This window comes from Nipponia nippon, unplaced genomic scaffold (assembly GCF_047370975.1).
Source record: "Nipponia nippon isolate SJK-2023a ecotype South Korea unplaced genomic scaffold, ASM4737097v1 scaffold_6, whole genome shotgun sequence".
Taxonomy (NCBI): Eukaryota; Metazoa; Chordata; class Aves; order Pelecaniformes; family Threskiornithidae; genus Nipponia; species Nipponia nippon.
This window is the reverse complement of record NW_028262380.1, coordinates 16932586-16959887: the sequence shown is the minus strand read 5'-3', so window position 1 is coordinate 16959887 and position 27302 is coordinate 16932586. Positions and strand designations below refer to the sequence as shown.

Genomic DNA, 27302 nt, shown 5'->3' with positions numbered 1-27302 from the left:
AATTCCATTTATCATACATCCAAAGGGCTGTAGCAACAGCCTACTCTGATGACTCATATTTAGCTGATTATCCATGAGGTCCCATGTACTTTTTTCAAGTTCACTGATTTCCTGAATGCAGATTTTCATCTTGTGCGTGACCTACATTTATTTCATTGCATTTGGCCATATTGCAATATAAGTAAGTCTGCTTTAATGACGTGACTCAGTTTGTTCTGTATAATTTATTCTCATTAGTGGTTACTGTTCTATCAGTTTTTTGGCATCCATAATTTTCTTCTCCAAAAAGTTTATATTTTCTTCCACATTTCTCATAAAGATACTGAATAGGATTGAAAGAATAGCAAACCCATTTGGAATTACACTGAAAATACCCACGTTTAATACTGATTGTCTATCTCCAAGTTTTCAGCTCTCCCAGTTTTTAATTTTTGTATGTTTAATACCTTTGTTCTGTTCTTTTATGACTGTCATTGGGCAGTCCTCAGCTAGTACAAATCTTCATGTATTTATTAGGAGGTTAGTTAATTATGAATATCATTTGTTGGTGTAAATATCAGATGGGGCTGTCCTTGTGACCTGTTCAGCTGCATCCTGAAGCAGACGTTCCTATTTTATTCCCCCCCTTTTTTAAAGTCAATGTTTTCTCTGTTTTAATGTATTTCCTGTCTTAAAATGACCAAAGATGATATTGCCATCAGTTGTTCAATTTTACTTTAATGTCATATACAAAATATCCATTCTACATTGCAACTTAATATATTTTATATAAAATCCAATGTACAGTATCTTAAATTTGTTTAAATAGTATTATAAACATGACTTTCAGGAGGAGTCAGTCCTGGAGTGATGCAGTCTTTTGTTAATTACAGTTCCTTTTGATATCCCTGCTGTTCGGTAAAAAATCCAGCACAGATTCTAGAAAGATCCTTATGAGCTCAGATTTGGTTCCTATCAAAGCAAAAATAAACTCCCAGATTATTTGTTGTCAACTTTGTGTCCCCCACACAGCTAGATAACGTCCTGTGCTGGGGTGTCCAGTTTGAATGTCATTTGACATCATGAGCTTCAGAGCTCGTCTTCATCCGATAAAGCGTCCAGGTAATCTGTATCAACGTATAAGAGAAATCCAGAAAACAAACTGTCTGCCCACGTCGGATCAGAAAAGAGGCCATTTTGGTCAGTGTAGAAGATCTCAAGCCATACTTCATCTTCTGGCTGAAGGTAGATCACTGTGGATCCAGAAGCTACATCGTGGTTGCCTGTGTTCGCATCAAATGTCTTTATCCGGTACTTCCCATTGTGAACCAGCCCAATTGCAAGATGCTTGTTTGCTAAGGTGATATCATAAGAAAAATAATAAATCCCTGGGATGGCACAAATAAACTTCCCTGTGGAAGGGTTGTAATGCTCCCCCTCATTGAAGAGGACTTTATTGAATACAATTGGTAATCTTTCCTCTGGGTAGCTGGTGGTGATACCAACAGAAAAGGCAGATTTCAGCACTATCTTTCCACACTTACAGACCCCTGGTGCACCTGGCTCTCCTCGATCTCCTTTGTCTCCCTTAGGTCCAGGTGGTCCAGCTGGACCTACTTCACCTTTGGCACCAGTCAATCCTCCAGGTCCTTTTTTACCAGACTGACCTTGGTCTCCTTTCTCTCCAGCTGGTCCTAATGGCCCAGTCTTTCCTCTTAAACCTTCAAAAACATTTTAAGTTAGTTAATCGTTGCACATATCATCTCAGTAAATGATTGTGTGGGCTACTGTGTGTGCCTGAACAAACAAGAAAAACACGGTCAGAATTTCAAAATACTCCAAAAATACATTCAAAATCTTCTAGTAAGTTTACAAAAGGAATGGCACGTTGGAACAGAGGACCGGGCTCCACAGCCCGGGGGTCCTTTGTTTCTATATTCCTACTTTTCTTCATACATGTTGATTACACATTGAAGAATTTTATATGTAATCAGTCCGTTGCTGACTGAACTATGGGCACTGCTGATGGGAAGGACAGCAGCATGGCTACCTGTATAATGATACTTGTGAACTAAATATCTCCTACCATTTGAGCATTTGTAGTGTGTACCTAAATACCTGCTAATCTTTTATTCCTGGCTAGTGGCACAAATAAGACGATTTATTTGACACCACACATGCTTCATTTTTCCCAATCTTTTTCTTATCATCTATGCACAGGAAGGCTATGTATTTACATTTATTTACACAGATTTCGGTATGTGCATATTAGACATATCTAAAATAGATCTGCATATTTTCTTTCTCTCACTATATACGCATGCATCACACTTAAACCCACACAGGCACATACACACATTCATCATATATATATATATATATGTACAACAGTGACGCTGAAAGGTCTTACTTTTACTTTGTTGTACTACTGTGTTAGGTGACACAAATATTCAATACCTGCGCTCCCTTTTTCACCTTTTTCTCCCTTCCTGCCATCTCTACCATCTCTTCCTGGAAGACCAATGCGTCCGTGCGGCCCCGGGGATCCGCTGGCTCCGGGGGGACCTGCAGGGCCTGGCAAACCAGGGATGCTACAGATGTATCTGGTGTAGTAATTTTCTCCTTTGAACTGGCTTTGAAGAGGTTGTTCGCTTGTGTAGATGGCAAAACTTGTAATGTAAAGCAACACAAACATCCTTGGATCTGGAAAAAATACATATGAATAAGACTATTTATGCATATTATGGCACTCTAGTCACATGGAGATGGCTGTGAATATGCTAATAAGTGTGACACTGTGGTGCATTATGCACAGGTACACACACAGAATCTACCTGGGATTTCTGCATTACCAGAATCTATGTAGGAGGCAAGGAGCAAAGTCTGTCAGGTTGGACATTTTTCTGGTCACCATATATGTTACTGTATGTCTTTCAAGTAGCCTGTAGACTGACATAGTATAACTATGTGAATAGCAGCTTTTTTGGACCAAATTTTGACACACTAAAAAAAGAATCTGGATTTTTCAATGCAAAGTCCTTTGCTTGCATAGTTTATTTTGTCTTTGGGACTTGTATAAGCTTTACAGAGAAAAGCCCACTTGCTGAAGGGAGTTTTATCTGTGCTAGGAGGATGTACCCGTAGGAGCAGTCTCTTCTAGTAAGGACAAAGCTTACACCTTCATTTCATTTTGAAATTTGCCCTTATGGTTACAAATCAATCTCCAGCCTGAATAACCACAACAGAAACTTGCTGAGTCTGCAGAAAGGATACCAGTAAGAGGGCTACAGCTTCAGTGCCTGGCTGGAAAACCTGATGACCACAGCACAGATAACCACTTCACCCTAATCGGTCAGGTCGAATCAGGCAGCTGCCTGTCTGGGGACGGATGGAGTGGGAATAGGCTGCTAACAGGTTGGGTTTTTTAAGCCTGGCTTGGACTGTCATATGAAATGAACTGTGTTGCAGTATTTTGCAAGAAAATTGTTTAAAGCTTTATATATAGTATTTGGGTGTTTTCATAAATGATTGAATATAAATTGGATTTCTCTGTTCCACTATATACTGGGAGACCAAAGAAAAAACACTGTACAAACAGTAACATGCTGAGGAGTTGCAGTACCTAATGTACAAAGGTGTCTTAAATTAGTGTTGCATTAGCAGGGAGTCAGTCATGGGGCAGGTGAGATTTTGCAAGTCAAGCTGTTTTTTCTAGTTCCCTTGCTGGCTTCTCAGAAGACACGTGTGGGGTTTTTTGTTGGGGTTGTCCATTCCTTCAGAGCTAATTTACAGCATTCAAGAAAATCAGAGTCCACTGGTTTCTGTGGGGAGAAAAAGAAGAAATGGAGTGGGGGATTCAGAAAAATGTCAGTGTGAGATACCATCTACCTTTTTTTACCATGAAACTCTGATTTATTCTCAAACTCGGAGTTAAAGAAGTTGCAAAGTGAATTAATCTAGAAATTGTTGTTCCCATTCCCTTCTCTGTGATACTGATTGGCATTGACTGATTGATTTAAAAACCCAAACCATTATATTTATTTGCTGTTCATGATATTTCAACTGGTATATGTCATGGTCAAATCTATTCAGGGGGGAAAAAGACCAGCATATACACATACACAGTCTTTATGAAGAATCGTTTCTGTTTTAGAGAATAGAAAATTAGGAACTGTCTTGGTATCAGTGGCAATGCAGAAAAAATCATGAAAATATTGTAGTTGGAGAGAAATAAGCAATGCTCCAAAATTCTCTTCAGTGATGTATATTCTGCTTTTCATATTAAGCATCTTGTATCAAATTGGCAGAAACCAAACTATAAATTTTGCTGTCATTTGATAAAGCCCTACAATACAGTCAGGCACAACAGCCTCCAAGGGTGGATTAACATATGAATGCTTAACATTACAGCAGAGCAGCAAATGGTAACTCCAAGGCAGTAGTTAGCTACAAGCACATACTTCACAGTGACGTTTGCTCTGATGTACTACTGAGTGTACACAAATAAAGCTTGTGGATTTTTATAGGACTTAAATCAGGGACAACAAAGCTCTCTGCAGAGAAGAACAACTTTAGGCAGTTAGCCAGGAGGGAGCAGTTTGAAGGGAGTTCATGCCTAAGACTGCATATGCATTTTACACAAAGCTAATGGACAAGAAGCAGACATGACCTAAGGATCAAGGAGTGGAAGAAAAACTGCCCTTTGCCAGATGAAAGTCTGAATCAGTAGGCTAGATGTTCCCACACTGTGTTGCATGTAAGCCAAGCAAAAAGAATCATCTCAACAACTGCTGGTTTTGCCTATGTCCAGGATCTTTTACAAATCAGAGTAAGAGCCTTCACACAGCTGCTCCTGTCACTGGCTGGCCAGTAGCTTATTGATGCTTGAAGCTGTCTCCAGCTCCCAGACCTCCCCTGCTGTTCTTCTCATGTGCCTACAGGAAATTAATTAGTCTGGGACATGTGTTTCTGCTAAGGCCATGGGAAAAAGTCGTTTGGGGAAGGTGAGGGGAACCGAGTTGTTGAGGTAGGGCTGTGCCTTAGATGGCTGGGGCATTGTGGTCGGATAACCAATTTAAGAAGGAGAAGGCATGGAGGGGAATACCTGGAGCTTTCAGCTATGGGTTGGGTGTCTTAAGGAGTGACAGGGCTGTGAAGCAGAATGGTGGGACTGCAGGAAGGGGAACAGAGCTGGGACTGGGAGGAAATGGTGATAATGTTCAGGTGATGACATTTACAGTCCTGAATTTAGGCTTGGGGGCAATACAGAAGGCTGCTTCCAACTGTGGTACCCAACAAATGACATTTGGAAAACCATGCATTAGGCCACAGAATCAGGACTTCTCTTGCCCTTTGACTTCAGACTCTTGCATATCTTCCTGCATAATGGTCCAGTTTTAAAAGGAGGGGTGGAAGGTGCCTCTCTGTTATTGCAGCAGTCTCTTGGAAAGTGTGAATCTCCTCAGACCAAGGAAGGATGTACAGCGTTTAACTCAGGCCCCGTTTCCTGGTGAGTGCTCTAAAAGGTAAATTGTAATGTTAGAGGTGAATGATAACGTATGGCCATGCTTTTGAAATATGAGGCTGAATTAGGAGGCCAAAATCAGAGATTTCAGTTCATCTTGGCTTATGAAGTTAGAGGGTGGAATAGACCTCCCTGATCATAGGAGTCACCTATGTTGCAGTGAAGTAGTTGATCACAGAAAGTTAACTGGTAGGCAGAAAGCGAGTCATAAGTTACATTTTGGCCCTGGCTTCTGGTTGTCCTTTTCAAAGATACAAACTTTTGTACATAAATGGGGGTAGGAAACAATGTCATTTATATATGCAAAATAATTTTTCTTCAGGGAAAAACAACATTTGAGGAGTTCTTTTTTCCAAATATTGAAAGCCAGAACAAGAACATGGTATTCTTGTTCACAGCAACAACAATCATCTTCATCAAAACCATCACCAAAAATAATAATGATATGAACACAGGATTAGAATAATGTTATTCCAAGTTTAGAAAATGGCATTTCGATAGGTTCCAAATCCACTAGGTAGAGCAAGAGTGCATGCCAAGGCATTCACTGGAAGACGATGGACATTCTGATCAGTTCTAATGTTCAGTGATTTCTGGAACTGCTTTTCTAAGTGCAGGTGACAGATTAATTTGTTCCATCACTGTTCAATTGCACAAGCAGCGTAGTCACTGCCCTTGTGCGTAAACCCAAAAGATCATCTGATTCATTCAATATTGGAAACATTTAAAAAGCTATTCTGTACCTAATACCTTGTTGCAGTCTGCTAAGGTGACAGATCTAAAGAATCAAAAGAAGCATCAAAAGAAATGTGGCCAGCAGGTTGAGGGAGGTGATTCTGCCCCTCTACTCCACTCTGGTGAGGCCCGACCTGCAGTACTGCATCCAGCTCTGAGTCCTCAGCACAGGAAGGACATGGACCTGTGGGAGCAGGTCCGGAGAAGGGCCACAAAAATGATCAGAGGGATGGAGCACCTCTCCTATGACGAAAGGCTGAAAGAGCTGGGGTTGTTCAGCTTGGAGAAGAGAAGGCTCCAGGGAGACCTTATTGCGGCCTTTTGATACTTAAAGGGGGCTTATAAGAAAGATGGGGACAGACCTTTTAGCAGGGCCAGTAGCGATAGGACGAGGGGTAATGGTTTTAAACTAAAAGAGGGTAGGTTCAGACTAGATATAAGGAAGAAATTTTTTACAATGAGGGTGGTGAAACACTGGAACAGGTTGCCCAGAGAGGTGGTAGATGCCCCATCCTTGAAAACATTCAAGGTCAGGTTGGATGGGGCTCTGAGCAACCTGATCTAGTTGAAGACGTCCATGCTCATTGCAGGGGGGGTTGGACTAGATGACCTTTAAAGATCCCTTCCAACCCAAACTGTTCTATGATTCTGTGATTCTGTGATCTACCTTGAGAAGATACTCTGTATGTTACATTCCCATCAAAGCTAGGTGCTGGATGGTGGGTCTTTAACATCGAGCCTGTAGGAAATCTCACTTCCTTAATGTACTCAGACTATGTCATTCATTTATATATTTTTAAGCTTAGGAATTAAAGGATTGTAGCAAATTCCCAGTTTTGAGACTTCCTGGTGTAAGATCTAATCTTCCTCCCTTGTGCAGCTATGCAGGTCTTAATTCTAAAATTTACTAATTGGCATTGTTTTGAAACAATCCTAGAAGATTTCCCATGATTCTGTTATAAATAAAAGCTAGGTCAAAAGCGAGAAATTATTAGTCACAAGTCATCCTGGCTGCGTTCCTTCCTTGCTAGCTTTGAATTCACTTCCAATACATATGCATGATTATTTGAGGAGGAGAAGACGACGTGTTTTAACTTCCTTGTGCAAAAAGATGTAGATGAGAAGTAGCGATGCTCCTGGGCCTTTTCTGTCTGCAGCACTGGCAATGGCTTAGTGGTGCAGAACAAGATAGTCTATACCTCCTCTGGCTTTCCAGTAGCAAAGGCCCATACTACCTCACATCGCTACCTTGCATCCCCACTGTGGCATGTACAGTGCTCTCCCCTCCAGAAGAGCTGTGGTAGGAGAAACAGGGTGGAGAAGGAGGTAGTAAGTCAGGATGAGAAGCAGAGACAGACACCCTCAACAATCAGCTTGAAGTCTCACTAGCTATGATCCACAAAAATCAGTTGTGTCCACATGCCTGTAGGGTCCAAACCTGCCATTCAATTTGCCACCACCACTAACCTTTCTACAAAGACTCAGAAACAGTGGCTTGCAGTTTAGCACGCCATGGTCTGCAGTTTCTTTGCACTATGTGATTTTTATGCTAAATAAATAAAATACAACTAAAATACAACTCTTAATTATGGATTTTTTCCCAGGTATTTTACATCATTCAGCTTCAGCTGGGCACAGGTTTATGCATCTCCCAGCTTGTTTTGTGTTATGGGGACTATGCTGAACTTCCAGAGCTCCACCCTTAAGACCATACTTTACTCTAAGGAATCAAGTCCACAGCTGGCCACCACCACAACCCTTGGGTTAGCTATACAATCCAGCAGTCTTCACATGGCTTTACATTGTCTTTACTTCCCGCGTGTAAGAAGGGGAGAGTGACCTGACACTTTTTGAGCAGTCTGAAATTTTGATTCCCAGTCCCAGAATGGCTGATGGTACCCAAAGAGATCAATCAGTCAGTGGGAAGGAACATTAGCTAAATATTCCTGAGAAAACAATCCTTAAAGGCCTTATTAGCAATGCTGACATTTAACAGTCTCACTCACTCAAGTTTGTACTCAGTCACATTTGAACAGTCTCCTTCATAACTACATTGAATGCTGTCAGATTCTTCAACCACGTCTCAAGACTTCACGACAAGTAGAGCACTTATAATCAAGACCAGAAGTTCAATGTGTTTGATTTTCAAAATATCAAATGAGTGGGAATAATTTTATTTCTCAGTGTCTGACTTGAAACATAGTCTCTCTTTCTGGTTCCAGCCATTCCCATTATTTGGGAATGCCCTAGAAGCTGGTCAATGCATGTATCAGTGAGATAATCTGACTCAGCTGGGGGGAATTTTAACGTGAGGGCTGGCAGGCAAAGCAGTTTAACTGCCAGCTGTACCAGAACACACAAATAAATGAAACCTGACAGAATTTGTCTTGACAAAGAGCCGAGAAGCTAGGTCAGTTGCTTACAGTTGGCAATTCACATGGAGACAATAATATGTTTGCTTGCAATGTAGTGAAAAATGGCCAGGATTTAACACTGGAAGACTCAGGATACAAGTGTCCCTACACCTTGGGTACAGGCTTCTTTAAAAGGTTTTCTCTATTTTCTTAAAATAAAAAAAAAAAAAGAGACAGGAGCCATAAATCACAAGCTGTCTTCAGGGATGACCTGCAATTTGCAGGGTTAGTAATGAATCTGAACTGGAGCCAAGCATGTGGAAGTATGTAGGCATCTAAAGATGTGGATAGATGCCTAGAGCAGCGTGCCCGTCTCCCATGGAGTGCCTTTCAGTTCGGGCAGGTTTCCTCTGCTTGGTACCTCCTCAGCCCTTGCTAGGAGAATTTCCATGTCCTATCTTAGATCATTCTGCTTTACCAACCTTGAGATGATAGAAGAGAAATGGGAATAAATGTTTCAGATGGCATGGAAAGAGGAAAAACAGAAGGTGCAAAACCAAAATGTCAGACTGGAAGCACATGAGGACAAACAAGAACAAAAGTCATAGATTATTGCTGCGGGTGATAGGGGATGGACTCCCACTGCCTTGTGCTCACTTGTGTTCACACCTGAGCTTTGTGAGCAGAAGTCCATAAATAGCTCCCATCATGAGAGGAATCGCTTTGCACAGGGCTGAATGATGGGGACCAGCCAGCAAAGCGAGCCCAGGACACACATGGCAAGAACAACTTTGGGAACTTCACTGGATTTCTGGCTGAATATGTTGTAGTCCCTGGCCATGGCTTAATTCTCATCCCCACAAGGTAAATGTCATGTATTAGATCATGGACACCTCAGAAAGTAGATTCTCCTTCACCCAGTTGCTCCCTTGGTGATAGCATATTGTACCAAAGAACAGTGTTCACCATTTAAAAAGATAATCCTGCAGAGAAGAAAGCTTCCAGGCCCTGAAAGGGACACTCCTCCCCCAGCACATTGTTTTCTTCTGGAAGTTCATCAAATGAGATCACCCAGGCAATGTGCCTTTCTGGGAACCCTGGGGAAGAGTAGGCATCCAGCCAGGCACTACATTCTACATCAAACTAGGCAAAGACCAAAGGAGCAATTTAAATGCTTGGGCAGGATGAAGCTGGTTGATTTCCCCTGAAGCAACCTGGGGAAGGCTCCCATAAACTTCTCTGCCAGAGGAGCAGTGGAGGCTGTGACCTGGGGCAGGGAACAGCCGTGTTCGGCCGAGTGGCAACCTCTTGTCCATGTTCTGCTGTACATGGAAGAGAACATCTATCCGGAGCTTGACATGAGTAAATTTTTTCACACTGCAAACAGTCATAGTTAAGTTAGCAATATTTTTAAGTGTACAAAGGGTCTCTCAGCACTGCTGTTGCAACACAGCAAGCCATTAGCTTTTCCAAGAGGGGAATTGGAAATTTTGCCTACATGGGCAAATCCCCAGGTAGAAATGGCTTGCTAAACACTGTGGTCCCTTCAACCCAGGTGATATTGTAAACAGTCCTTAACGTACTGGAGAGTGCAAAGGTAGGACGAAGTATAAATTTTCTAACTTCAAAATTCGGATGAGTATGCATGCCTGACAAGTCTGTGGAGGACTAATTAGTTTTTATTTATATGACACTTAGAAGATGGAAGGCGTTGTAAAAGCCCTATAGTATGAATAGTATCTTAAACCACTCTGAATTTTATTACTGAGGGTTTGTATGTTGCAGCACAAAAGCAGGAATTTCTGAAGTGCTCCATGCTAGCCAGGCTGTGCTCCCAGGAATGGCAGAACTGCACAACAGAGCTCAGATAATACCAGTCCTGAAAAAATCTCACTACAGCTCCCAGGTTCCTGCTTGAGAACCTTCAAAAGATAACTGCACAATTGTGCATTTGAAAACAGACTTAGAAAATCAGCCTTCTGGAATTAAATATTGCTGGGTAGGAAATAACTTTTTGGTGCTAAGACCTGTGGGCTGAATTTACAAAAGTTCTTATGAGTTCCAACTTTTACGTATGACTTTCACACATAGAAAATGCATCTTGGGGGGAATTGGGTACCTAAGTCCAAATGAATGAACCATAAAACCTGTGACGTACCAGCTGGAGCATGAGAGGCTGCCTTAGCCTAGAGTTTCTGAAGAGGGCCTCTTCAGGCACATCTGCAGGAGCAGCACTCTGCAACACAGATACTCTGGACAGCAACGTGAGATGTGGGCTGTGCACACCTGACGTGGCTCAATGCCCAAGCAATCCGTAGCCGTGCAAATACTGCTGGCTTTCTTGCAGGACTACGTCCATGGGGCACTGCGCTGTCCACTGCCCAGAGTTAGCTGCAAGGTCTCCGTCTTCTGACCCTTGGTGCACCGTTGGCATGTTCAGGAGCACCAAAGAGAGAGCCTCAACTTGAAACTGAAGAGTCAATCTTAAGGGAGAGGTTGTGGCTGTGAAGCTGAATCTCACAGAGGTGTGAATCTTAGGAGGCCGTGTCTCATCAGCACAAACGATAAATGCATTTAAAAGCTTAAGCCTTACTGTAAATCAGTGGGGCTTGAACTTCTGAAAGCCTAAGGCGTTTTGAAAATGGCATGAGAGCTTTGAAGCCTCATGTGCTTTTCAAAATGCCACCCACATTAACGTATGTCCCCAGCCTCTGGGACTGCCAGGCTTTTGTATCAACCCTGGTGGTCTCCTCCACGCTGGTGCTCTAACTTGTCAGTACAGGAGATAAAAATCTGGCCCCAAAATCAGCATACTTTCCTGACTGTGGCTGTTCTGAGAAAAAACCTGTTCTCGTGGAGTGAGTCTACCTCAAAGCTATTACTTTAATAGTATTACTTCTATATTTATATTGGAATAGAAAGAGGAGAATTTGGCCTGCTTTAGTCACATGTGTGATTGTTATGGTTAATGTCAGATTCAGGAGATCGGAGCCAGGAAGATATAAAAATAGAATGAAATTTATGTAATGTCTGCTTTTGGGTAATAGCAAGTTTTTTAAGTATGCTTCTTCCTGATTAAATCAAGCCTTTAAATAACAACTTGATTTTCAGTGAGGTTGACCTCTTTGTGAGACTGAAGGACACGCACATTAGAAAGACAGCTGTAAACAGTTTGGAGCTGTAAAATAAAAATCCATTTAAACTCTATATGATATGCTATTTTCTTATTGAAACGAAGACTTGTGTTTCCATAGAAGAGCAGAAGGGACAAATGACCCTGCCTCCCATCAGGCTTCACAGGAACACCAGCTCCACCCAAGCCCACCCTCTGGCAGCCCCCTTGGTACGCAGCAAGCACTCACACAGCACCTCCGTTTCTAGCTGATGGGCCTGATGTTCTACAACTTCACAACTTGTGGAGGTGTTTGTGTCGGGCAAGGGCTGGCTGCTCCCTGGGGCTGGGAGTGATGGTGCTCCCCTAGAGTGGCAGGGCAGGGTCTCACCAGCCAGAGCCCATCCCATCACCCCAGCAGGGACCAGGGCAGCCTGGACGCAGCCGGGGGCACTGCCAGCATCCGAGGCCAGGCCAGGACCTCAGCCTGTGGGTGGGGGTCAGCTGGGCTGAAATGGGGTCCTGGACCATGGGCACTCTACACATACGGAAATAACAATTTTCAGCACAAGACATTCAAAGGTCTGTTTAATTCCTTACCCCTCTCCCCACTGCAGCATTCACTGAGCCACATAGTCAACTTCTGTCCTTTAGGATTTGCTCTTGCTTTCATCAGTCTCCCGATGAGAACCATTTCTATGGTGGACTGTTTGGATTTGCAGGGTCTCAGCCTGAGTTGTTTGGGTTTTTTTAATACATAAACTGCTATGTATTGTGAAGATGTAAGTGTCAAGCTTGTTTATTTGAAGAAATGTTTGGGTTGTTCTTACAACACATTGAAAAATCTAAAATCTATTATAAGAGCTTTTTCATATTGAAGTAACACTGACACTAATATTTTTTCCTCTGTATTTCTGACTTGGACATTTCAGGGAGGCAGCTTTAAATCTCCAAGAAAAAAGCTTTTGAAGAAAAAAAAAGCATCATCTCATTTATTTGTTTTCTAATTTGTACAAACCTTGAAAGTGAAAAACTCATGCTGTTGTATAGAGCTTTGGAGAGTCTATCAATCTGTTTTGCTAACTACTGTAGCCTACTATATATCTTAATTGCATCATATCCTAACAAGTCTTTAAAAAGAGTTCAACAAGCATAAGATATTGAGAAGAGGAGAGAAGCAGAGGGGTGAAAAGGGAAGGGAAGGGAAGAGAAAAGGTGAAGAGAAAGAAGAGAAGAGAAGAGAAGAGAAGAGAAGAGAAGAGAAGAGAAGAAGAGAAGAGAAGAGAAGAGAAGAGAAGAGAAGAGAAGAGAAGAGAAGAGAAGAGAAGAGAAGAGAAGAGAAGAGAAGAGAAGAGAAAGAAGAGAAGAGAAGAGAAGAGAAGAGAAGAGAAGAGAAGAGAAGAGAAGAGAAGAGAAGAGAAGAGAAGAGAAGAGAAGAGAAGAGAAGAGAAGAGAAGAGAAGAGAGCTTTGTCTTCTTTTGTTTGACACAAATTTGTCTGACACAAATTCACTTAGAAGAATGACAGTTTTTCCTGTGATATGATAACTTCAATTTGATACACATAATCATTTGTCAGCCTGATTCTGTACATACTGAAATCAAATGCAAATATCGCTTTTATTAGTGTGTTTGATCAGATTCACAGAGAGGAGGAAAGAAAACAGAGCACAGAGTTTTCTTTCAGGAGATCTGATTTCTGTTCCTCCATCAGAAATGTCTCTTCCATGGCAATTGTTTAATCTTACGTGCTGCTATTTCTTCATCAGTAAACAACAACATCAATAATATTAGGGATTATATTGCTCTGCTGATGTAAAAGCAGGTTATTTCAAAAGCGCTTTTCAGATTCTGCTTTTCTTAAGTAATTGTGAACTGCCGTTTCATATTTCAAATCAGTTCTCTCATGGGAGATTAAAATGGATGAAGTCACCATAATTCCTGCATTTTTTTCAGTACAGTGCAGATGAGGTCTAGCGTCTGATAACTGATCATTTCTGACTTTGTAATGGAGCATCAGCCATATTCCTGCTTATCATTAAGAACAAAATTTGGGCCTCATGTAGTTGGGCATAGCTCTATTGAAACCATGCGCCTTGTATTTATATCTGGCCCTGAAGGTGTTTTCTCACTTAAGTTCTTGCAACAATAATTTGACTGGTTTTTGAAATCTGTCCTATCTGGAAAGTGTTTGTTTCCTTGGGTTCCTTCAGGGAATAGCACAAAGAAGCTGTCAGTCGGCTTGCCACTCTTCAGTAGGAAAGTCTGAGCTTTGGCTGTTAAGGAGTGGGCTTTACCTTGATTTTGTTCTGCATGTGTGTGATGCTTCAGGGTGATCTCAGCAGGGTCTCCATGGGACATAAGTGGGCATTCCTGGATGGTCTGAAGGTCAGAGAGTGTTGAGCAACCAATTTAATTTCATTTTCACTTGAATTTGCCCTGATCTCAGCCTGCCAACGAGTCCCACCTAACCTTGAATTACGAGTGTTAGAGTCACCCTAGGAGGTCCGCAATCCTGCTGGTCTTCCCCACATTGATTAAGGTGCCACTGTGTAGCAAATAGCATAGATGGAGACATCTTACCCAAATGCAGCATGCTGAGGTTAGTCCACATAGCCAGGAAATGTACATTTGGGTGGACCCTGAGCTGTGTGGTGCACTCTGCCCTGGCGGTGCCAGCTGGGTTGCCCAGACACAGCACCAGAGGGGTTCTTTTGGGGAAGGGGTAAAAAGGACACACAGGTAGCACAGAGTCGTATCCACAGATGACACAGTATTGGGGTGCACCTGCAGCGCAAACACAGCCCAAGGTAGTGGTATGTGGCAGGTTATGCCAAAGTATGCATATTTCTTAAAAAGAAAAAGGATTGTCGATAACCCTCTTTGCAATTCCATAATCAGTGAATATGGCTTTTCCTTATTGTAGTATCTGGAGTTTTGCTCGGGCTTCTCATTCAAGTATCTACTGATATAATTTACAATGATGACAATAAACTCAGTGTTATTTTACGGTTGCAACTCCATGGCAGCTGTCTTCCATGAGCCTTTTTGCATTTTAAACAGTAACCTCGAATTAATTTTATTTCTTAAGAAATTCTGGCTAGTCTGAGACAAACAGTATGCCAGAATCACTTCTACTGGTCTGTGCCTCAGAAATTTCCTTACGTAATTTTTAATACAAATAAAATATATATATAAAGAGGAGTCATGCAAGGCTTAGAGCATATCAACTTCAAGTTTCCATCAGGGTAAAGGGTTTTGCAATTCCCACTTTAATGGAAACCTACAGAGATTCAGAATGTATTGACTTGCAAATAAAGTTGAACATACATAAAACATGGAGAAGCTTTCCCTTGCCTTCGTTAAAACGACCTTTCTTTTCAGTGATAAAACTATTTAAGTTTTATGGCATGGAATCAAGACATAAAACTGAAAAAAATTCTTATAATTTAAAGTGTCTCAGAGCAATTCAGGCAGTTGCTTTTCCCTCAGCCAGGGCATAATTTTATTGCACACAGGTGTGTGCATGTGTACACATGTCTGTGTGCATACACATATACTTCTGTACCTTTACCAGTCAAAGGGGTCCTGATTCTCACTTAGCTTTTCTTCAAGGCCCTGGAGCGTGGTGGATGCATTTTACGTCAAAGATATTATTAAAGTTTTTTTCTATTTGACTTTGACCGATGGAGTTAATTTTCCTTAATACAGATCTGTTCTCTGATGGCCTGAATTAATGATGTACTTAGATTTGTTTCTAGGTGATAAACAGTAAGCTGGCATGTAATAAGCCGCTTTGTTGTTTTTATCTTTGTGATAGGTATCTTCATTGGGCATTGCAGAAAGTTCTATTCTGGATATTTGTGATTTTGTTTATTGCTTAAAATACACATTATGTCTTGAACAGGATAATTGCAATTGAAAACTCTCCTCCAATGTCACGTCTTTCCTGCTTAGAATTCTCCTTCTCTTTCTTTGAGGTGCTGTGATTTCTTATGAGGCTTCTGGGTTTCCTTTTTCTTTAGGAAAGTTTAAATGTATGTGTGTGTATATACATATATGTACACATACACTGTAAAGTTAAAAAATAAGTTATAAATTTATCAGCTCATGGGAGAGAATATCAAAACACTTCATTTGGAGACAATTTTATTGACACAGCTTCTCTGTTATAGATTTTATTTATTCTGCTTATTTTGTTAATGCATGAAACTAGGTCTCTGCAGAAGTTCATAAGCCACTGCTGTACCTTCTCCATAACATTAATTGGTGACCCAGTTTGTTCTCTTGGGGCAATCATGAAGTCATCCATAACAGTAATTTCATTATGTCTCTGTTTTGCGATTAATGTTACATATGAATGACTCTGGTAAATATGGACAAAAGCCCTTCTAGCCCTGCACCCTCGCTCTCTGGCAGTGTCCTGTAGCAGGCCCTCGCGCTCTTCCTGAGGCTGTGGGAAGCGCGCGGCGATGCTTGCCGTGAGGTTATCTTCCTGCTTCCAGTGCTCTGCAGCTGAGGGCTTCTGAACTGGAGATATTTTCTGAGTCTTTGCTTGTCAGGCTTGCTGGACTCCTTACCCATAAACTTGGAAAGAGTTTAAACTCTGGCTTTCCACAACATACCTCATCAGTAAATTTGTTGGATTAATTATGCACAGAACACATTTGTCTCCCTTAAACCTTTTCGTCTCCCTTAAATTTTTTTAACTGATAATTTCATTTGATTCCGTCTATTTCTTGCATTATAAGAGACAGCGATTAATCTGCTCCTTAGTTTGTTATCTTTCTCAGAAAAGTGGTAACTTGGGACTCCTTATGATTGCCACAAATATTTCCATGTTTAATATTTTTAATTTACAATTACAAATTCTAGTGGTTACGTGGTCCACTAAATTGTAAGAGCCATCTGCTCTTTTCCTCTAGTGTATTAACATTAGTAAGCAAGATTCTGAAAGACATACAAGATAAGTAGGTCTAGCAGCTTCACTACTTTCATGTTATGTCCTCAGATCAGCGTAAACCCATCGTCTCTAACAAAAATGCAGAAGTACAGCTGCAAAAATGCAGCTGCCTGAGATTGTGTTATCTGGTCTCTGCCAAAGACGTACAACATGGGACAGAATCTCCCCACTGTAGCGATCGTCATTCTGCTAGAATTAAAAGCCAAGAAAAGTAGTAAAAAGTAAATATAATGTTTTCCAGGAGACACTGGTGGCTCTTACAGAAAGAAGAAAACCCTTTGAATTCATCAAAGCTGCATAAACTCTCATGTGTTTGCTACAGACGGCTGAAAGGACAGTCTTCCAGATACTGCATAAAAAACTGCTTTCGTTGGCACACTTTTAACAAAACAATCATGGTTTCTTAATACAGATGTGTCTTATTATTATTCAAAATCAAGTTTGTTTATTTATCTGTTTTAACCACAGAATGTCAGGTTATACAGGCTCTTGCTTTGCTCTCCACGAGTAGCCAGCTGAACGCAGCGGTGTCACTGATGACCGCATCTCCTCACAGCCACAGTGCTGGCTAGGTTACAGGGTGATGACATTTGCCATTCCCTGTCGGGGTGGCTCTTCTCCTTCTCTTCCTCCTTCTCCTCCTCCTCCTCCCATGCTTGCCAGCACAAAGCTCCCCTCTCCTTGCTGGGCTCTTGACACTGCTGAGCTCTCTTCCCAGCATCAGGAGCCCAACGGTCAAAATCTGTCCTGCTCCCAACAGGCATATGGGGAAAAGACCCTTTTTCCCTTTGTTCCCTGTCTATTGGGATGCAGATTCCTCTGGGTTTTCTCTTTAATTGCCAGACACTGAGGCTGGAGGTGAGGGGGAAGGAGAGATGCAGCAGCATGCGAAGCCCAGGGGCTGCCAGGGCCATCCTGATGTGCCTCTGTATGTCACTCCAGATTACCACCGTGTCCACATGGGACAGAGAGAAGGGGGGGGCCTGTCTGGAGAGCAGCGTGGTGGCAGGGAGGTGGCGGTGCAAAGGCTTGTCCCTGCTGTGCGATGCTACAGCTGGCTGGGGAAAGTCCTTAAATGGAAATCTCAGATGTGGAACTTGTTTTTCCTGCCAGAAGTCTGGCCGAAGTAAACTTTTGTAGTGAATGTTCAAGCTGCAGTGAGCCCAGATATCATAGTCACTTCTCCCTGTTTGAGGTCTATCTTCAAACACAACAGGGATGCAGTATGCCAGCAGTTACAGGAGAGGGACCTGTTGGAAGGTCACAGGGTGTAGGCTGTAGCCCAGAGCCCCCATGCACTGCTGCTGCCCTCCCCTCGTTTGTGGACTTTCGAAGACTAGTCCTCTCTTTCAAACCCTGGAAACAGAGATGCTGTACAGGTGGTAGAACTTGTGCAGAAGTAACCGCAGCCAAAAGAGCCTCCTCTCCAGAGGTCCCTGACTGTGGAGAAAGGGCAATAATGACTCACCGCCTCTCAGCAAACATAGTGGGTTTGGCAAAAACAAGGATCCTGTTAAGCAAAGAGGTTGTTCTGTTTTGGAGTTTCATCTGTAAGCTATGGGGTTGCTTTTTTCTATCATTTTTTAAACCTTTCCTGTTTCTGCCCTGTTGGTGGGTGCCACAATGATGCCTGGGGAGAGCCAGGCCATCTGCAACTCTTTCTGTGCCCAAAAGCACAAAGACCTGGAGGTGGACGGGCAGCTGAGACCTGCTGCGTGCAGCGAGTGCATGGAAACGCTGCTGCTGCTGTTTCAAAATGACTAATGGTTGATAGCTTCTGGGTTTTGCATGGCTTCATTTTGATATCTCTGAGGGAAAAATTAATGTAGCCAGATAATAAAGCAAGAGGTTGCGCAAGCCTCTCTGTGCTAAGCAAAAGGGGAGCAGCTAAAACCCAGAGTGGGGAGCGGCCAGATGGAGGCTTTGTACAGTGTCCCTCTTGCCCATGAACTTGTACAGCTCAGGAACCCTGAGATCTCCTTGTCTGCTTATGTACATCCCTATTGACCATCCTGGTCTAGTCAGAATACCAGGAAAAGGCCAGGGGAACATGAAGTCCAATCTGACCATTTGATGAGCTACCAATACTATCCTCTCTATAAAGACAACAGAAATTGCATCAAGGGCATCTGTTCCCTTCTGCTTATTGCTTGCCCCTTGCTGTGGCCTGTCTGTGTAGGATAAAGCAACTCCAGCATATCAGGGGGTTTTAATGCTCACAGTCTTCCCTCATTCTTCTGATTTACTTTTACTGCAGGCTAAAGCTTGTAAACCTTTGACTCCTGTTTACAAATAGACAGCCTGGATAACATTAGCAAACATAAACAGTACTCTCCCTGAAAATCCTATTTTAAACACAGATTTGTAAAGACCAATTTTATCTCCACCATCTGTAACTAGTTAAAATTCCAATTGTTTTTCTTAAAAAGGATTTTGACAATGGATAGTAAGCATGAGGTAGATTAAAAGTAATTTAAATTTTAAGTTTTTATTAAGAGTTTAGAAAAAAATCTATTCGAGACCTGGGTTATCTGCAGGCTGCAAATGGTGCTGAAAAAACAATGGTGCTCTCAGTTGTTATAGCTGATTTTTTTCTTTTAATCTGTATGATATATTTTTCTAACATTTATGCACAAACTCGCATTGGTTTATCTTCAAATAATTTAGTTAAATAAATGCCAGATCCTCAGTGGATGCCTTAATTGATCTAGAATCAACCAATTTATTTTTATTTGGCCTAAGCTGGAATAAGGAGCTATATAAACTAAGGATATAGTCAGGCTTTTGCTGCAGAAATGTGTGTACCAATTTAAAATGTAACTATCCCTTTGCAGTTTGTTATTGCTTTTCTGCTGGGGCTCCCTTTCTTTGTAGATCACCCACAGGCTGTTTAACCCATCCAACACTGCATTAAATCATATGGGGAGCATTTGCATGCTTTGCTATCCAGTACCATTGTGTAGGGGAACATAAGACCCAGGTGGGTAAGAGAGGGAAGGGCCCCCAGGTAGTAAATGGCTCATCAGGGCATAGTGCAGTGTAAACCATTCCCACCCTCTTAAACCCACTGAAATTGGCTCTTTCAGCTGAGACACTGGGCTTTGCATGGCCGCAGGCACACATTCCTCCCGCTGCCCCTTCTGAGGCTGTGGCCACCTTGCACAGATCTCAGCAGGCAGCAACTTCGTAAAACACTGCATCAGGATTCACCAGACTTATTTGTCAAAAGTTTAAGATGCTAGTGTGGCTGATACGCCCTCCTTTCCTTCTGGCCACTTTGCAACTGGGGCAAGTGAAAACAATTTTTATCCAGCACTGTTGTTTGCTAGGAGAATGGGAGCCAAAGCTCTAAAAGTGTCCAGATGGGTGCTTGCACTGGTCTAATTAAATCAGCTTTGAAACATATCTTTAGGCTGTAGACAGATGTTCATTTTGTAGAGAGCTGTGCCAGATGAAGATTACAAGCCACGCCGCTGGAGGTTATTGCCCTCGCAGCTCTGCTGGCAGAGCCATCCCAGATCCTCTTTGGCTCAAGCAGGGTGCAGACATGCATCTCAGGTGGTGACGGCTGGAGAGGTCACCACCTGCCTGCCCGCGCTGGCCTCCTTGGCGCAGCCCCAGCTCTGCTGGGTGCTCCAAAGTGTGCCTCCTGGCCTCTCTCAGTCAAAATGAACCAGGTTGGCCTGTACAGCAGGAATAAGAGAGCTCTTGTTTGCTCTGGTCCATTGTGTCTGACAAGGAGTGGGGAACCCTAACTGTCCAGGGGACAGCGGGAGCACAGGGAACAAGCTCAGGGTGGCACAGCTGGATCTGGAGGAGGCCGTCTGTGCGCAGCCCTCCTGCACCGGGATGGGAGCAGAAACCTGTCCTACTGCCAAAGCTCTGAGGGGCGACCTGTGGGCGAGGAGTTTTGGAGAGTGGCAGCGGACTCAACTGCTTTGGGCTGCTCACTTGCCAAGGTCTTGGCATTGGCTTGAGCTCGGGCCACGGGAGTTGATGAAGGACTGTCAAAGGCAATCCAATCCAAACAAAGAAGCTTTTGTCGTCAAGCTGTTATGTTTTTACCAAATGTGTTAATGTGTGTAGAAACAAAGTATGACACAATGTTGACCAAGTCTGGTGAGCTGCTAGCTTCACTTGGCCAAAACTATCTTAGCAGACGGTATTAAACTTTCTTTGTAACACTAAGGTCAACTGTGACAAATTAACATGCTTTTCATGTCTTAAACCCTGTCTGCGTTAGGAACTATCATATTCCTTGTCATGGCAATTCTCAGTTAAAATGTGTTAGCTTAAAAGCACCTTAAATGCCTTACAAATACATCTACGTGGCCACGACTTTAGCTGTAGAGCTAACCTATTTTCAAGCACACTAAACTTATGGTTTCTCCTCGTTGGTCAACAGTTGCTTATTATTAAAGAAGGCAGGTAATGCTGTTTCCACTGAAAAGCAGGAAAAGTGTCACTGTAGCTGATGGTGCTGTCTGGCTTTCCTTAACTCTTCAAGCAAGTTTTTAACTAAGCATACATAATGCAGTCCTTCCTTACTGCCCTGGCTAGGGGAGTATTTCTTTTGATTGCACTTTTAGAGGTCATGGTTACATGCAGAAATAAGTCCCTATCTGCATTTTTTGAGAAGCGAGCCCAAAAGTGGCTGAAAATAACCTGAAGCCCAAGCCCCCTCCCCAATATCCTGCATTGCTTGTCCTCCCCGCAGGGACCAGGGATCAGCCCCTGCGGAGCAGCCAGTGCCGCTCTCACTTGGCCAGTACGTCATGTCGTGGGGCAGAGCCTGTCACGGCCGTCCACAGCGTTAAGGTACAATGGGAAGAAATCATTAACTCCTGGGTCTGTCTGCAGGAAACAGAGGTTTCTGTGCCCCTTTGTTTCTCATGAGGGTAAGAAGGAAATCTGAGCCACCAGGGTCATCCCTGTTCTGCAAGGCACCCAGTTGTGTCCATCTCCCCAGGAAACAAATGACTAGTCTTTCATGTATGTAAACTATATTTATCATTTGTTTCATCTGTCCCCACAGTTTTCTTCACACTCTCCAAGCAGTGAAGAAACCATGTTCCCTGTTCCACGGAAACACAGCATTTATATAAGCTGAGAGCGCTCCTGAGAGTATCCATTTACTTAACTCTCTTTTCAGGCCACTTCTTGCTGCAGCTTTCCAGAGTTTTAGCAGCACAGCTTGCAGCCATCCAAGCGAAAGACTGACAAGAGTAGCAGCAAAAGAAAAGAAGGCACAAGCAGCCCTGATCGAGGCAGGGCTCGTCAGAGAAGGAGCTAGATTTGCTGCGGCGCCTTTGCTGGGTGGAATGCTAGGTTTGAGCTTGGCATTTGGTTTTCTATGACCACTAGATGGCACAAAAAAAGCTGTTGTAGGCATCAGCTTGTTCTTGAAAAATTACCAAGTGCTGGGGTCACGCTGCAGTTAAAGGGGATTCTTACGTCGCTTTTAATCAAAGGCATATATTAATGTTTCTCTTAGATGTAAAAATGTATCAATAGGAGTCATCATAGTGAGTGGAAATTAACCTTAGCAGCAAAATTCAGCTTCAAATAGCAAGCACTGCTGAAGTCAGTGCCATTCACAGGTGGAGGATAACATAGCAGAAGATGAGGGGAAGGGAGATTGCTCTGCTAGTCGCATTACAGGACCAGGTGCTAAGAAAAATCATCAGTTCTCATCTTGGTCCTGATAAAGATTCTCTTTGTAGCTTTGGGCAAATCACATAATCCGCTTCATTTCTCTCTTTCCGTATGAAGGGCAATGATTTCCTGCCTTGCAGTGGTGCCAGAGGAGTTAATTAATACTCATAAAGCACAAATGGAGAGAAGAAAAATACTAATGACTCCCGAAAGCTACTTGTGAGGAAGAGCTCTCCTGGTCTGTCCATCCTGCACCATCCAGCTACTGCTGTGCCACTGCGATGGCTATACTATGATGGAGTACGGATAAATTTAAAATATTGCTGAACGCTACTGAAAGAAAGGAAAACCATTGGAAGAAAAGGACTAACATTTTTTTGTTCTGTTTGCAGTATAATTCATTATGGAAATTTCATGGTGAGTGAAAAGAGCCTGCCTGCTGCTCTCCAAAACCCCTCTGAGTTAAAGAAACAGCCTGATGGATGGTGGCTTGCATGGCCTGACCCCCACCCGCAGCCCAGCTCCCCTCCAGCTGAGGGAGTTTCAGGGATTTCAGGGAGTTCAGGGATTTCAGTTCCAATCTGAAGCTTTGGTGCAGTGTCTGGTTCGGTTGCTTGTTTGTAATCAAACCTGCTAGTTACTCGGAGCACTTTGCAGCTGCTGTGAAAGGTAACGTCTCTTGTACATCCTCAGGATCAAGCTCTTTGGTGATTTTACCACTGAAATATGCAATCTGATTATAATGGCTTCTGGTATTGCCAGACCATAAACAAAAACATTTCTGAATGCTGTTAGGAGCTAAGTGAAAAGAATAGGGAATCCATTGTAAATTATTAGCGAGTGGGAAAATCTTGCCACAGCAATTGGTATGACTGCTGTGGTCACAAGATGACATATTTCTTTTTACTCTTATCTTTATTGAGTGTAGTGGATATGAATACCCTAAGGAGAGCCAGAGGATTTTACAGGGCATACCGGGAACTACTTTTCATCATTTAGAAAGAAAGGGTTTAAAGGTTCAGATAAGGACAGTACTGAAAAAAGAGAATTTGGCATGATGTCCCTGAGAAAACAATATTGCAACAATGAACAATGATATTCAAGCATGCTTTATATACTGATTTGACTGCCAGTGAAAAGAGACTGACTGTATGTCTTCCCATAATGACAGAGGGTATTTATGGCATAAAAGTAATTTTTGGTTTATCTGAAACTGAGTTTTATCAGCTGTCCTTTAGCAAACTGAGGAATCAGACTGTGAATGAGAGACATGAAAACTGTCAGAGCAAAACACACCCCAAAAAACAAATGATTACTGATTGGCCTTGAAGAAAACAGAGAAAAACAATTTTCATAACAAAAATAAGACACTGAAGTGCTGTAACTCCAGTGCCAAACTGATTTCCAACCACTCACAAGAGTATTGGCTTTGTTTTTCCAGTGATAAATTTAGATTTTCCGCTTGTCCCCACTGCACATTTTAGTGATGATGTTGGAAACTTTTCAATTTCCATTTAAGATTTTAAACAGCAAATAAAGTTATCTTGGCAGCCTGTGCGAGAGCTAATGTGGTAGACAGAAGATGTGTAGAAAATGGTTTATACAAAGGTTGCGTTCAAGTTCAACTACTCTCTCCGAAGCCATGCCACGGCCAGGTGACAGCAAGCACTGTGCAGCCTTGGTAGCAGCCAGCAGTCCTTCACATGGACCAGAAAGTCAATGAGATATTTCATCGGCTTCTTTCCATGTTCTGCAACAGCTGTGGTGCCCCTGCGCCTGGGCCTCACTGGCTGCAATGCATCACCCTCTGTAGAGGAGAGGCCGTATGGCAGCGCCTGTCCCCTATAGCAATGCGCTTGCTGTGTACCCGCAGGATGAGCAGCCCCAGCACACGCTGTAAAACGTGGCCAACCCGAGCAAGACCAGCCCTGCTATGTTCATGCACAAGGTGAGTGATGAGAAGGCCGTTGGGTCTTCTGGAGGAGGCTGCTGTGGTAGAGGAGATGGGGTGGGAGGAAGGCGATGAGCAAGAACAGGCTCCTGCCGCCCCGAGGGGTATCACACAGTCCTTCCAGGAGCGGGCTGTGAGCCAGGCTGATGCGGGTGTGCTGCCCTTTAGTTATCCCTAGTGCTGAATATGCTGCTATGGAAAAAAGTCTCGGTTCCCAGCTTTGGATGCTAGTGTCATGATCCCGATCTTTTGGGACCCATGACTTGTCCTCCCTCATAGCCAGGGCTTGCTCAAGTTCGCTAAGCAAGTACAGCGCTCCCCTCCTGGCCAGAGACTGTGTGAGGCAGTTACCTATGATGGCAACCTGCAGAAAGTGTTTAATGATGCTAAAAACAAACCCTTTATAAAGGAAATACAGTAAAATGCCCAGCAACAGTACTAAAATTTAGCCCTTAGCATCATTTTTTTCCAAATAATTAGTCTTCTGATACTGGTTTTTTTCTAGATACTGAAATCTTGGTATGTTGTTACTCGAAATAGATCAACATGAATCTCAAATTAAGACCATAATAAAGCAATAACAAATTAGAGATTATTTTAGTTTCCAAAAAAAAAATGATCACGCTGAGATTGAAAGTTGGAGAATTAAATGAAAGGGAAGAAAAACACCATAAAGAAGTACAAGCATTTGACAAATAGCTAATAGACTTAAGAGATTCCCTTATTCTTACTGCTCAGGGAATTTACTTATTTTCCTCATGTAGAACATGCACAATACCTTATTTAGTAATATTTCAAGAAGCTTTTTTAGCATCTGGCATTGAATGTAATTGTTGCAATGCTCTGGCAGTGTGCTACACTGTAAAGCTAACACATTAGCATGCCACAGAGATGAAAATAAATGGAGAAAGCTGAAGAAATATTCAGTGCAAGGTGTGGCTCCTGTTGCCTCCAGCACCACAGAGGATTCTTGCTCTGATGTCATTCTCCTGCTTTCTACTCCTCTGACTGAAAGTACAGGCGTTTTTTTCCTCCTTCTCATTTTTTTTTTTTGGTCAATGGGTTGTCAACTTCAAGTACGTTGCACGTGTTGCAGTGCATCAGTATGTGGGAGTAGTGGTGTGAATCAGGTCAGGCATGTGCACTGGTGTTATGGGATTACGCAAGCTATGAGCAGAGAAGCTGACTTGGCTCAGGCAAGCGGTATTTTCTGAAGCATCTTTAATGGCATGAGTAGAATTGGATAGAGCCTAATAATAGATGTAGAACATTTTTCTATTTGAGTTTGCTACAAAAGTTGCTACGCAACTGATCTTTAAGTAAAGCAGTTTTCATTAACAGTTGTTAAATGCCACACTGAATGGTATTAACAAGGTCAATGCAGAGACCAAATAATTATTATCAACATTTCTTATAACAGGTTAAAATTTTGCAGATATCCTTTTCATAAAGGAGGTAAAATAAATTTTAGTTCATGACATAATTGTTGGATGTTCTGGATTCTTTTTCTTTCAAAACTCTACATGAATTATTTCCAAACATAGTAGGGTATTCTGGGGTTAAAAAGACAAGACTAAGAAAACCTAAGCTGACAACAAAATACTATGACAAGTAAAACGAAAAGTGCCAAATACTTCATGAAGCTCCCTAAAGACTTTGCAATTGCTGTTCATTTTTATGGCCACAGGTGCTCAGCAACTGTGGTGACAACAGCAGAAGACCAAAAGAGATAGGGCAGAAGTAGTGAAAGAAGAAAATGCATTTTTAAATAATCCTCCATAAATAATATTATTGGACTCTTAATAAGAATTCAGATAGGTTTTAACACACTGCGTGCATTGTCCATGTCCACGGGGATGTGATGTAAAATCAGTGGACTAAATTATGTTCTCATTGGCCCTGGTGTAAATCCAGGGTAAGTCTTCGGACTACATTGTGGTTATTTCCAGTTTTCCAATGAGTAACCAAATAGAAATTGATCAAATGTTCCTCTACTCTCTCTTCCACTCCTTTAGATAGGAACTAGTCATAAATAAATCAATGAGAATATCCTGCTGACTGCATGTTCTCCACTTGTTAATAGGAGGAAAAGTAACACCACTATGTTTTTTCCCATGTGCCTTCTTAGTAGACCACCTCTCGGTATGCAAATACAGGGACTGCAAAGTACTGCCAGCCTCAAGGATCCTGTATTCTAAGAAAAATCAAGCAAAAAGGCAATACTGAAAGTACCGAGGCAATCCTAGGTGTCAGAGCATGGAGAGAAGGGAGTAAGGGAGAGCTGAGAGGAGCCAGGAAAAGCAGGCAAAAAAACAGATTAAGGAAAAACATTTTGGCAGTTGGGGCTGGTGGCTGTGGGGAGCAGAAGAAGCGTGATGCTGAAATCAGGAGCCACTTGCCACCCAAAGGACTGCCTGGAGATGCGGGAAGTGACACAGGAGTATCTAATCGTTGTCAGATGGAAAGTAAGGAGGGTGATAAAGAAAGATGTGAAATGAGTGTAAACTCCCACCAGAGACCTCCGAGCGCCAGGAACTGGGGTAAACAAAGATTGCAGTGGCAGAAGCAGGAACTATGGTTGTTCGAAAATACAAAGGCCAAGTCCTGTCCTGGCCAATACAGGATAAAAAATACCCAGAGTGGCTGCCTGCCTGGGAGTGCTGTGATCCAGCTTGCACCTTGCTGTGCTTTAGTCTGACACTGCATACAGACTGAACTGGCTGGCGACAACTAAACTGTCCTTCTGCCCCACCAACTAAATACACAGGAATTTGATGTGCAGGCTGTTCTTTTCTCTTACTTCCCAGCAAACTCAGCCTCTGTGGGACATATTCGCCATTGCCCTGCCATGTAAGCGGACATGCAGTGGTGCCTAGGAAGAGCATGGTGGGTATGACACACAGGAGTGAAAGCATTTTGTCCCCAGTTTTTAAAAAATGATGCTACAGCACAGTCCAGAGATGAATCAGACCCTACAGAAATAGCATGACCAAGTGGCTGCAGGCAGACATGGACCTTTGTAACTTCATT

General features: G+C 42.5%; 1 protein-coding gene across 2 annotated transcripts in view; it reads right to left on the bottom strand.

The window, feature by feature from the left end:
• Positions 1 to 847: 847 nt before the first annotated feature.
• Positions 848 to 27302, bottom strand: part of C1QTNF7 (C1q and TNF related 7) — a 50951-nt gene continuing 24496 nt past the window's right edge. For both annotated transcript variants that reach the window (XM_009462935.2, XM_087737003.1), the window contains exons 2-4: positions 3602 to 3800; positions 2437 to 2682; positions 848 to 1700 (exon numbers count right to left, since the gene is read on the bottom strand). In XM_009462935.2, coding sequence (XP_009461210.1) covers positions 1069 to 1700; positions 2437 to 2674 — 870 coding nt within the window. In that variant the 5' untranslated portion in view covers positions 2675 to 2682; positions 3602 to 3800 and the 3' untranslated portion in view covers positions 848 to 1068. The remainder of the gene's footprint in view (positions 1701 to 2436; positions 2683 to 3601; positions 3801 to 27302) is intronic.